The following is a 12,696-nucleotide window of genomic DNA, read 5'->3' as shown; positions in this document are numbered from 1 at the left end:
ACGTACACTTAGTTAACGACTAAGGACGTAACAATCAATTCAAAATAAAAAGTTTGTCCCTTCTCTATTGGTTCTAATCCAATTAATTAAATCTTATCACATACAACCACCCAAATTAGTACACTATTTAAAACCAATTCTAGACAGATGGGACCATCATGTCCTCCTGAGGAAGACCACAAATAACCCATAAGTTGCAACACTTAATCCCCACATAAAAAGCCAACCTTTGATACACAAAGTACAACTCACGAATACAACAGCTCCACCTTTTGTTCGCTGTTTATATACATGTTTTCCGTTGGATAACGACACAACATGAAATGAAATGTTGACGGCGTCACGTCCTTCTATAAATTCCTCAACACTTCCCACGAGCTGTTACCTCCCTCCGGCTCCATTCTATATTTACATATATTTCTTAGATTTTTCTGCTTCCTTTTGCTATATATTAACGTAAAAACGGAAGCTGTGAATCTGAAATTTCCCGTTTTCAAGTGCTTCAGAATCTCCTCATTGGTCGTTGGCGTAAGATTTGCCGTATTTCTACTGAAGATTAATGCCAGGATTCTTCGCTCCTCTTTTTTATTTGATTTGATCTGATATCTCTGGGGATTTGCTTAATGATTTTCCCGTCTATTTTCTCTTAATTATTTGATCCAAATATGTAACAAGAACAGAGCAAAGCAGATTATTGCTCTGGAAACCATTTCACCAGTGGGTTTCATCTGATTATCAACTCCAGTAGTCGTTTGAGGTATGAAATATTTCTGTTTCTAAAATTTCTTCTTTTTTTAATTAATGTATTCGATTCGATTTTTTTAAAGTCTTCCTAAGTTACATATATAATATTAAAAAATGAATAGGAAAAATTTTCGACTAGTGCGCACTAATTTATCATATTCTTTAATTTGTGCACTAGCGAGATATTGTTTACTCCGGCTTAGTGGTCTCGTTGTTTTACCGAATGGAGATCAATGTGATATTCTCAACTAAGACTCAGGTATGTTATCCACAATAAAAAAGAGTTCAACTATTTAATTTCCATATGGTAATTTTTGAATATTAAGCTTTAGTGTTGTTACTTCAAAAGTTGGAGTGTTGGACCAATGTTTTAAAAGGCTAGGGCGTGAGTCGGAGCGTTTTACTTAATATGTGACGAGGCGAAAGCCTCGAAACACAGGACGTAAGCCCCGCGAATTTTTAATTTTTTAATTTATGAATTAATAATATAGCATTATAACACAATAAAATATAAATGATACATTATAAGTTCAAGAAAACTAAAAAGAATTAATGAAACTCATATAAAATAAAATATTTAGCATGTTTTAGAAGTATAAACAATACAATATTGTTAAAGTTACTATGAAATATAAATTACCTACAACCTCTTTACTTTCGAACAATTAAAATTATAATTTCTTGAAAAATATTACTTCTGCATATTTTGTCTCTTTAAAAGTAAATACTCAATAAATTTTATCAACGTTGTAATTTAAAATACTACTCCTTCATGAGTAAATATAAAATAATTTTTAAATAGTAAAATAAGAAATATATGATAATTTTGAGACATAGAACTAAGATGTGAAGATCTATCAAGTAAAGGTATAAATTTTATTTATCTATTTTTTTAGAAAAAATATTCAAATGATATTCACCTTCACGATATTCTCAATTAGTAAATATGCAATAGTATAGTTCGTTATTTGAGTTATTCACGATTTTTATATTCCTATAGATAAAAAGAACTTTAATTATTCTTTGTTAAAGAATTTTGAGAGTCAATAGTGCATATTAGTGAATTCAACACATGATTTGCAGTTGAACTGTTAGGTGTGTCTTCAACGTTAAGTGTTAGATGTTTTTAGGGCACACAGTTGAACGTTTGGGAGCGTAAGTCTCACAGAACTAAAACTCACACATAAATCTCAATGCGTTTTGATAATGACCCGTTCCGGGACGAGTCCCAAAAAAAAGCCCTTTAAAACACTAGTTTTGAACCGCCAAATTATCTTATGTTTTTGTTTTGGGTTTGATGGTTTTGTTAACTTGTTACTTAGTGGAATAGTTTGTATGGTTAGGTTGGTCGCAGTCGAAAAAGAGTAGGGAATTTTTAGTAGTTTGTCCATTGAATGGCCGCTTTCAGAGGTCGACAACCGCTGGTTCATCTCTAAAGCGATTGGTCATTCATTCTCCAGACCAGAATTCCCATCTTTCCCATTCCAACTTCTACTCTGCAGCTGCTGCCATATATATTCCTTTTCTCTCTCTCTTGTCTCTACCTGCTTTAGTTTCTCTCTCCATATTGATTGATATATTTATGTATTAGTGTACGTACGTATACATTGAGTAAGGAAAGCAGAATATATAAAAGGGATAAGTTTTATTTTGTGTGTCATGTAACAAATTAAAATTTTCCTATAAAAGGGGCTTATTGTAATGAAGAATGACCATTATGAATATGTGTCAGAAACTTCCGTTCTAGTCTCTATACTGTCTACTCCCTCCTTCCCAAGTTGTGTGGCAGGCATGGAGTTTTTAAATAATAGGAGTACTATCTTTTTAAAAAAAATTATGATATAAAATTAATTACTATATATTTTTTATAACTATAAATCATCTCATTTTGAATAAGATTAAAATTTTAAAGTTATATTAAATAAAAAAAGTATAATACTTATTATTTTTAAGATAGACTAAAAAGAAAAATATAACACATAAGTTAAAACAAAAAGGGTAAATAAAATCTTTTGATTTTGAGCATTCAATACATAAGTGCCACCTAAATTTTTCCACACACGTTTAAGAGGCAACTAATTTTTTTCCAATTAATTTTTATCTACTACTCCCTCCAGTCCGCTTTAAGTGATTTTTTTGGTTGTTTTCATACATATTAAGAAATCCACCTTTTACCATTAATTAACAATGTAATTGATCATATTAACTTTAATTTGTTTATTGAAAATACAACAAATATTCCGAGGCTCTTTACTCTAATGACAACTTTAAAAAAAAGAAGTTAATTCTTTAATTTCTTGATATTTGAAAAAATTAAATATTGTGGACTACAAAAAAAAACCAAAAAGTCACCTATAGCGGACCACAGGAAGTTATAGAGTAAAAGTTTTAAGAGATTTTTAAAATTTTGAACATGGGTTAGTAAAAAGATTATACTTTGATTTGGAAGATGATTTCAGTAAACCTACCTTTTAATATATGTCGTCCAATTTATTGTCCTTTCTCTTTAGTTTCCTACTATTGCCATTTTTGAACAAGTCAACGTACGTAGTGGTCCAAATTTTCACAAATGTTTTCCACCCAAATGTCAAATATGTGGGATAGCAGGTTAATTACCAACTTGTAGAATTACTCTACTTTTTAGTTCACATTTTAACCTAAAACTTCAACGGATCAATTTGAATTTTCTTTATCCAGCTTTTCTTTAGGAAATAATATCATTTGGTATGAATGTTTTTACCTTAAAAGATTGTGAGTGAAAATAAATGCATATCCTCCCAATATCTCGTTGTAATATTCAAAATCATTACTCTGCATTGTCATTAAAGGAAAGTTTATTATCTAAACTGATCTTGTTAGCAAAACACACAAAATGAATATCACAAAATCAGTGTTATATAATGATTGGTTATTTATGTTTGATGATTCGTTAGTATTTTTCATTTAATTTGCAGTTAGAAGAAGAGAGGAGAATATAGAGATCGAGTAGAAGAGAGGAACAAATTAAAAGAAAAGAGAAAATGTTGACATGTATCACATGTAAGCAAAAGGTGGAAGATGATGGTGGAGAAGAAGTTCCCAATACTAAAGATTCTGTCAAAAGTCTGACGGCTCAGGTTCTACTCCTACATATCTTAAGGACAATCAAACAGTTATATCACTCATGTTTTAGACAAGACAAGTGCTGTTAATTCTGTATTAATCTATGATTCTTTTGGGGGATAATAGTAGTGTTTGGACCAGTTTACACACACTTCGACTATCCATATACTTGCTATCTAAGTACTTAGTGAATTTTCCCACTAAAGCTTAACCATATTGAAGAAATCACCTAACGTTATTTGTCTCTGCTGATATTTGATCTAAACTTAAGCTCTGATATTTCTTGTGCATCATCTTATTAAGAACCCATTTTACTCATTGTGTACAGCTTGAGAACTACTACTCTATATCTTATTATGAACATTTGATTTTAATCATTTGCAGATAAAGGATATAGCATTGAAAGTCTCGGGTGCTTATAGATGCAAGTCAAGTACGCCCACAAGCAGTTACAGGAAAGGGCATAGACCATATCCATATCCGGATTTTGATGCAATCTCAGAGGGAGCTTGTTACCATTACCAAACAGGAAGTTCAAATTCAACTCCAGCTTGGGATTTTACGAGTACCGGTCATCTCCAAACACCAGCTAGACCTGATTCAAGATTAACTGGAGGATTAGGTGATGATGTGGTGCTAGAAGAAGAGGATGCTAAAGAGTGGACAGCACATGTGGAGCCTGGCATTCAGATTACTTTTGTTTCTCTCCCTCGTGGTGGAAATGATCTTAAAAGAATCCGCTTTAGGTAACTATTCGTCATCTCTCGCTCTCTCCTTTTCATTTTTTATGGCAGCATTTGATTGAGTGCGGGAGTTAAGAAAGAATGAAAGAGTCCTGACATATATCTAAAGTATCCTTAGAACTTGTGGCCTTAAAACATTTCTATAGTTATAAGAGCATGTCACTTCACTAAAAGTTAAATGAGAAGTTTAAAGAGAAATAGTTTCCAAATTTGGATATGTGTTGTTCTTTTTTGGAACAGAGTAAGAAGGAAAGAGTATCACATAAATGGAAAAGAGGAAGTATCAAAGAGTATGGGAAACATGATATGTAAACATTCTTATTTGGATAATGCTAATAAACGGGTAATGGAGATTAATATAAGTATATAGCTAATCCCAACTAGCTTCGTATTGAGGCATAGTTGTTATTCTTTGTTAAAATGATTATTTTATCATTTAGACGTTAATTTGACTCGTTGTTTTAATTTGAAGTCGTGACATGTTCAACAAATGTCAAGCTCAAAGATGGTGGGGTGAGAATTTTGACAGGATTATGGAACTTTACAATGTTCAGAGATTCAATAAGCAAGCTCTTAGCACTACCTCACAGTCTGAGGATGGGGTATGCCAGCTTCACCATCTTGCAATTTATTTACTTAACTGCAGCATTGAGCTCAATGTTAATCTTGATCATCGATTATAAGTCCATGCAGATTAGTTCAAATTATATTCATGAACAGCCACAGTACATCAATGCTTCTACTTTCCTAGTATAAAAGTTATGTTGCTCGGCTCCTCCAATAATGCCGTCGTACCCGTGTCGTATCTTCCAAAGATGCATTGTTTTTGGAAAATCTGACACCGGTGCAGCAGCATGTTTTGGAAGATTAGAACAACATAGCATAAAACCACTTAAGGCGAATATAACTTGAGTTGTTCAACTTGTATAAGAATATGATCACCAGCTGAAGTAGCGAGCCAAGTACCTCCAGTACTTTGTTAATTAGCCACTCAGATTTGGAAGATTTATCAACGCAACATGAAGCAAGCACAAGTTAATGAAATTTAAGGTCTTTTTATGCAGAGAGATTCAAATTATTCAAGGCTTGGTTCTGCAAGGGAAAGCCACCAATATAACGGCGGATCAAATGCTTATGCCTCTAGTTTCCCCAAGGGTAGTGAGATGTCATCTATGGAGGCGTCAAGGACGACAACTTCCTCTAGGGATGAGGCTTCAATTTCTGTAAGTAATGCTAGTGACATGGAGTCAGAATGGATAGAACAAGATGAACCTGGAGTTTATATAACCATCAGACAATTAGCTGATGGCACTAGAGAGCTAAGTCGTGTCAGATTCAGGTATTTCAAATTCTGCTGTGCCACATTCGTTCTCCTGCCACATAAGATGAAGCATAGGAAATCTGGTGTAAACTGTAAACATTTCTGTGATCAGTCCTTTCTGCTACGGTGCTACCTAATAAAAAGAGACATCAAATGAGAATCTAGAATTATTTTTTTCTGAATCACCTCTTTATATATATGTTTGTTTTTATAAATCTGTTTCATGCTTTCCTCATAATATGTTTTACAATGCATCAACTTTGCTAGGTTGTTTCTTGCTGCTAGTCATTTCATTTTCCTTTTTTTTTTCTTCCTCTTAAGTGAATGGAAATAGCCTCTTGCAGAAATGGAAAATAAGGTTGCGTACAATAGACAATTGTGGTCCGGCCCTTTCCCGGACCCCGCGCATAGCAGTAGTTTAGTGCACCATGCTGCCCTTTTAATGATCATCACTTTACTTTGGTATTTTTTTCCATCTGTAGTATGTTGGTACGACATAAGTCATTTCTGCTACTCCTTTTTCGAAGAGTCTGGACAAGTTTGCATGTAATGGATCATCTTTTAGGATTTCTCAAAGGATGCTCAAATTTGTGTTGAACCTACATGTGTCTTTGCAATTTCAATTGATATTTTTCTAACTTTTTCTTCGTATACTCAGGAGTGAAAAATTTGGGGAGGAGGACGCGAAGCAGTGGCTGGAGCAGAACTGGGAGAGAGTACGAGCTCTATACCTTTAGATCGCGATTTCCATATTACATTGTCAGCATTGTCCACAACATCTCAGGATAATCAAAACGGAATACTTTGCCATCCTGGAAGCAAAGTTAAAATCATCTTCCAATTAAATTGTGGTGATTAAGCAAGTTTCCTACCGAATGTATATAGTGTTCACTGGGGAATGGCTTTATTCCACAGGGCTTCAAGAATTTTCGTGGCATTTCTTGATCTCTAATTATACATGACTTTGCCATACCCATTTCTTCCTTGTTTTGCCTTTCAGTTTTTTAATTTTTTTCTTGGAATTGTTGATGGATGTTTTGAATCTGTTACCAAGTCTCGCTTTCCTATGCAACTTCTAGTGGAAAGGCTATGTGGAGCAAACATTTATATAACAACTAAACCATATTGTGCACAAATCCACAATATCACCAAAACAAAACAAACAGAAAAGGATGAGAAATCTTCATCCTACAACTTTCCTTGAATGGCTTCTTCGAGGAAGAATTATCTTGTGAATGGCCAAGGAACAAGTTAGCTGTTGTTCCTTCTCTGACTTTCTCTTGTTTCACCATTTTCAACTATTATATGCTATGTTTCCCTTTGAATCCAATAGAATACAATACTCAGAGCTTTTCTCTCCTTTGTTTTTACATTGGTACCGGAGGTTCGTGCCTATTGGAGTATCTTATCATCCAATTGACGAGGTTTATTTATCTCAAATTGTCATTATTCGATATGGAGATTCAATTTTTTTACCCACAAAGCTTCAAGCTAAAAAGTGAGATTACAAGCATCAAAGCTATTGAAATCATAGAATGACCATCACCTGCATACATCAAAATAATCAGTATAACTATTAATCACGTACCCATTGCAGATTAACTTTAGAAATCTCAACAAAAGTTTAATCCAGAACATATTTATTAGTCCATGGACGAAAAGCATGGTTTATTCTGTTTCACATTCAACTAAACTTGATATTACAACATCGAAAGTTGCAGCACATTTCACCATGAGATGTACTCGGGCATATGCTCAAAATGACAACCCGGGAGCACCGACCCTATCGCGAGGAATCAACCGCAGTTCAGAGCCATGTTTAAGAAAGACATTACCTGAAAAGCAATTTGATGAAAAGAAAAATTATAACAACAGATATAACCAGATTGGGTGCAGAAAGGTGAACAGCATCAGCGCATAAGATTACTTAATCCCGTCAGGATTAAAAACAAACTCTCCGGGTTACAACAGCTAAGGAGAAATAAGTCAAGAAATTCCACTTTACGAGTGCATGCAATAGTAATTAAAGATAATATGCACTGCACTGTTAAAAGAATGTAAGCATGGAGACAGCCAAGTAAGCAAATAAGAACGTTGGTCTGAAACACAAGTAAGCAATAGGCCTTCAAGAATTAAATTACTTGGTAATTAGGCAGGAATGGATAACACGTCAGAAGTCGAGTTTTTCTCAGCAATTGCCAAACACACTTGTGACCACTTATCAGTTACTCCCAAGATCTCCAGTCTTGACTTTAGGGACACAAACAAACAACTTCATCGAAATATCCAAAAGGAAGAAAAAAGAAAGCTAAAACAGACCCCTATTAATATAAATGCAAACACAGAACATTACCAGACTTTAGAAGAATCTATTTTGAAAAACTCGGGCATAGAATTATTCTATATGACAACATGAACTCAGATTTCTCTTGCACTTCTAATATCCACAAAATTCTATACACAATATCTGAATCCTACACTGATCAGAATTTATACAACATTTTCTCCTTGCTTCACCACCTTTGAAAGAAGAGTCAAGCATGACCAGGCATTCTAAGAGTAATGTTTCTTCTTAGTTGGCAAGGCTGCATATCCTGACCAATATTTCCTAAATGCAAAATAACCTTTTGGAGGTGTAGTGGCACGACATAGGGATCACAGGTGGCAGGAAGGACTAGAAATAGAAAGGTCTGATTTTGCTTCTGAAAGTGTTTAGAGGAAGAGGCTTGACGTCAAATTGCTTATATCAAAAGTTATAGGATTGACTTCGTGGGAAAAAATTGGAGGATTAAAGAACTTTACTGGACAATAAAAGTTCTGCAAAGGATTGCAAGACTTGAGGCACTCAGACTATGAAGCTTAGAACATAAAGGGAGAAACAAAAGTCTTTTCCACCAATATATGCACTGAAAAGTCTCTTCCACCAACTTATGAACTACGGAAGTCAAAAAGTCACTTTCCAAATGGATCCACTTAGATAATTCCCATAGAACAGATAAAGAGTTTGCAAAGTACTCGTACCAACAAATCATAATCTAAGAGAGGGTTTCAATTACACTGAATGAGATCAAGGACCATAGTTTACGCAGAAGTATAAACCAACTGTGAAGGATGGTCCTGCACATTATTGTCATGGTTGATACATTAGTAGCCTCTTAATACCTACTGATCGTATGCATACCAGAAGATGGATAAGTGCAGTATTGAGGAAAATGAGTGGATTCATTTTAAATGCCAAGTATGAGAACCTTGAGCCAGGATATTCAAGAAAAAGAAAATAACTCTCAGGCAAAAGCGCTGCACACTCGAATAAAAGATTGAGGAGAAGATGTTGGGAGCTGGCAAGGTAAAAATATGCAACATGGAGAGCAACAAGCAAGCTTGCTCAGCTTCGAGATACTTTCTGTGTCCCATTTTATATGACGGTATTTGATTGGATAAAAAGTTTAAAATGATGTTTTTTAACAGATGGAACAAGAAGTTTAAAATGTTAATTTCAATTAAATATTAGTATATTATTTGTCGTAAAAGAAGATACTAAACAATGGTTGAAACTTATCCTGTTGAAGAAAACAATGTGTCAATGTTTATTCTAGCACTTCTCAAATTATATAATATATAATATTTAAAAGAAAAGGAAAGCAAACTATTGGAATTAAAATTGCATTCTTTAAGTCTTTGACTAAAAGCTTATTCTAGCACTTCTCATTATAAACTTTTTTTGATAAGATAAAAGGTTATTAATAAAGGTACCAAGAAGGTACTCAAATTACAACCAAACAAGACAAACCATACAACAATCTCTAGTTACATATTTCCAAGTGAGTCTAAAAATTCCATATACTTGATCAATACTCTCTAGAATACTCCTTTTACACCAAAAAAAAACAGATTTTGCATAAACTTAGCTTATTGGAATTGACTATTGATTCTTGACTACTTTCAATTCTTTGTTAGCCAAGCCAACTTCGTAACAACTCTACTTATCCACACCCACAAAAATATTATGTTTGTAACAACTCATTTACTGTCATAAACTTCTTATATAAATTGGGTTAAAATCTATTAAAGTTGCAATAATGCTTTTATACCTCCATCGAGAAATTTCCAGTGGAGGCATCACACCATCTCTTCCTGTGACACACCTCTGGCATTTATCAAAAAGCTCAAAGATATTTTCTTTACGCAATCCACAAGTCCTCTAAAATTATATGACCTTTTTTAGTGCACTAGATTTATCACATACGTAGGGAATAAGTTATTCACTACTCCCAATTCCCAGATTGTTTATTATGCATAAAACAAATAAGCATTACAAGCCAAGTAACATACAGGAGGTAACCGTAAAATATTCAATGCAAAGTGTAAACTTACCAGCATTTTGCTGTGGATTAATCCCCACTCCATCTGCAAAATAAGATAAAAAGGAAAGAAAAATAGAGTCAAAACATAGCTTACATTTAGTAAAAACTCATGCCTTTTCTTATAATACTAGCAATAAGTGAAAAACAAATTCCAAATTGTTTTTGCTCCCAAGTTCTCATGAGACTAATGAACAAAATATCATAGAAAAAAGATAATAATAATAATAATAATAATACAAGATATACTATTTTTATAATGGTGGTGTCTCGCCAGCTACCTCCACCAAATACTGGATAACTTTGTCCACTAAAACATTGACAGATGGGAAGAAATAACCTAATGTATTTCTTTCTACTGAAATTTGAGCCTCACACCTAATAGTACTCCAGCCACTTCATTGGCACTAGGCTACACTTTGGGTGCTAAAAATTGCTTTTCCCTTCACCGCATATAAGAAAAAAAATATTTATCTTCTCAATCTCAAAAGTCAAATTTTCAAAGAAGAGCCATTTTTTTCACTAAGGTGAATTACATTACCAGACCCCTAGTGTTAGATAATCCTTAATTAAATAATACAGAAATTTGTAGAGCCAAACAAGCATTTATGATATTGAAGATTCATTCAGTAGACCCCAACGCGTAGTAGTTGTTGTTGCCGTGAATTACAGTATCAGATTATATAAGATTATTAGTAAAACTATGTAATGTTGAATCATTAGATCATTAGAGAAGTTTACCATTAGTGATAATGGCGCTAGTTTGTGGAGGAACTTTGAATTCCTCGGCAGCAAATTTGAGGACAGCTGTGAATGGAGCAGCTTCTGGAACGCTAAAACTGAAAAAAGTAAATCAAACAAGGTGAAAGAAAGAACAAAGAGAAAAGAGAATATCAGAAATCAAAATAATACAGACACTTTGAAGGGCAATTTGGGATCGGAAGTAAGAGTGACTTTGAATGAAACTTTTCCTCCACCACCACCAGCACCGCCGCCGCTCGCCATTTTTGCTCTCGGAGAAAGCGTTACGGGATTGGAGAATGGGGGATTTTATTTTATGGGCGTAGAGAATAAGCAAGTCCAGCACAGCGTACCACGTTGCTCTTTTGTTCTAACAAGGAAAACGGTATTAGTTTGACTTTGACACTTAGAAATAAGGGGTCGTTTGGTTATCCCAGAATTAATTATTTTAGGATTAGTTCTTCTAGGATTATTATCTTATATTTTTATATGGATAAAAATAATAGTATTACAATTCTGAAAAAAAATTGTTCTCGAGATTAATTATATCGCGATTTTATTTTGATCAAACATGCGATAAACTCATCTCAAAATTAATATTTCTTATCCCACATGCCAAACGAGTCCTAAGAGTAAGAGGTCAACCGCATTAGGTATTACTACAACTATATGTATCTCTCACACAATAATATATATGTAATATAGAAAAAATATATAAGATGCACCTCGAATTTATCCTGAAAAATTAGTTTTTGACTCAATCTTTATGGACATTTTTTTCTTATCATATACTTATTCAAACTGAATTTAATTCCACCCAAAAAATTAGAAATGTTCGTCAGTCGGTATGGTACGGTATTTAGACATTTCGATTCAGTATTTTCGGTACTCGATTTCTTAAAATGTTATACCAATAAGTACCTAATTAAATTCGGTATGGTTCGGTTTTTCTCCTTTCGATTGGATTAATCGGTTCAATAACTTCGATTTATTCCGTTTGAATACTAACTAGTACGTAGAGTCATAGAATGTAATATTCTTCATTAAAGTACTCGAAAGTACAAAACTAAAAATGTTTATTGACAAAAGTTTTGTCCAAAACCAGCAAATATCAACCCAGAGAGAGAAAATTATACATAAAGGAATAAGTTTGATCATTTGAAATGTCTTGTTACTTGTTTAGAGTTACTTGATGAACTTAGAGAATAAAGGAAAGCAAAATATTAGATTTTTATAGGCAGAATAGCCTCCGAGCCACCTAAGCTTCTACTTGTTTGTCAACCTGGTAAATAAACTTAAATTTTTCCTATTTGAACATCCCAACTTGATAAAAAAGCAAATATTAAACACCTTCGGTTGAGCATGTCTCTCAATCGCTGTGACATGGCTGACGTATCATATTCTTAGCCTATAATTATTTGACATGTATGATTATTGGATTCAAACTTATTTTTACCAATTTATCAAATATTCTACAAAATAAATCTCTTTTTTTTCTTCTTCTTCATTGGGCAACCACCCATTAATCTTCCAAAAACACCATCCTTCTCCACTCTAAAGTATCAAATCAATACATAAGCAAAGTCAAAATTTTAACTTATTTTCACTCTCTTCCTTTTCACCTTTTAACTTCAGTTTCATAGTCACTCGTATCACCATGCCTGCTACCTATCTCGTTGGAATT

The 12,696-nt window shown here is 33.6% G+C and overlaps 2 protein-coding genes across 3 annotated transcripts; one reads left to right on the top strand and one right to left on the bottom strand.

Moving 5' to 3' along the window:
* Window positions 1-389: 389 nt before the first annotated feature.
* On the top strand, window positions 390-6,882 carry LOC104218453 (protein BREVIS RADIX-like). Of its 2 annotated transcripts, XM_009768949.2 has the most exons (7): window positions 390-757; window positions 923-1,003; window positions 3,699-3,860; window positions 4,231-4,592; window positions 5,062-5,191; window positions 5,654-5,928; window positions 6,569-6,882. In XM_009768949.2, the coding sequence occupies exons 3-7, from the start codon at window positions 3,765-3,767 to the stop codon at window positions 6,645-6,647; spliced, it is 942 nt and encodes a 313-aa protein (XP_009767251.1). In that variant the 5' UTR covers window positions 390-757; window positions 923-1,003; window positions 3,699-3,764; the 3' UTR covers window positions 6,648-6,882. The 2 variants fall into 2 exon arrangements, with proteins under 2 accessions (XP_009767251.1, XP_009767252.1); XM_009768950.2 differs by lacking the exon at window positions 923-1,003 and having other exon boundaries at window positions 631-757.
* Window positions 6,883-7,480: 598 nt separating this feature from the next.
* Window positions 7,481-11,410, bottom strand: LOC104218454 (ubiquitin-fold modifier 1). The gene is made up of 4 exons (XM_009768952.2): window positions 11,188-11,410; window positions 11,013-11,110; window positions 10,285-10,317; window positions 7,481-7,745 (listed from the first exon to the last, which is right to left on the bottom strand). Exons 1-4 carry the CDS (start codon window positions 11,274-11,276, stop codon window positions 7,666-7,668), a joined length of 300 nt encoding a protein of 99 aa, XP_009767254.1. The 5' UTR covers window positions 11,277-11,410; the 3' UTR covers window positions 7,481-7,665.
* Window positions 11,411-12,696: the final 1,286 nt, after the last annotated feature.

The sequence above is a fragment of the Nicotiana sylvestris genome, chromosome 10 (genome assembly GCF_000393655.2).
Source record: "Nicotiana sylvestris chromosome 10, ASM39365v2, whole genome shotgun sequence".
NCBI lineage: Eukaryota > Viridiplantae > Streptophyta > Magnoliopsida > Solanales > Solanaceae > Nicotiana > Nicotiana sylvestris.
The sequence above is the reverse complement of the archived record's forward strand: the minus strand, read 5'-3'. Positions and strand labels throughout refer to the sequence as shown.

Excerpts from the sequence above, each read along its gene's own strand:
- LOC104218454 (XM_009768952.2), bottom strand. The coding sequence starts at position 11,276 with ATGGCGAGCGGCGGCGGTGCTGGTGGTGGTGGAGGAAAAGTTTCATTC. Across the intron at positions 11,111-11,187 it reads CCCAAATTGCCCTTCAAAGT|TTTTAGCGTTCCAGAAGCTG; the intron begins GTCTGTATTATT and ends TACTTTTTTCAG. Across the intron at positions 10,318-11,012 it reads TAGCGCCATTATCACTAATG|ATGGAGTGGGGATTAATCCA; the intron begins GTAAACTTCTCT and ends CTTATTTTGCAG.
- LOC104218453 (XM_009768949.2), top strand. The coding sequence starts at position 3,765 with ATGTTGACATGTATCACATGTAAGCAAAAGGTGGAAGATGATGGTGGA. Across the intron at positions 3,861-4,230 it reads TCAAAAGTCTGACGGCTCAG|ATAAAGGATATAGCATTGAA; the intron begins GTTCTACTCCTA and ends AATCATTTGCAG. Across the intron at positions 5,192-5,653 it reads CCTCACAGTCTGAGGATGGG|AGAGATTCAAATTATTCAAG; the intron begins GTATGCCAGCTT and ends CTTTTTATGCAG.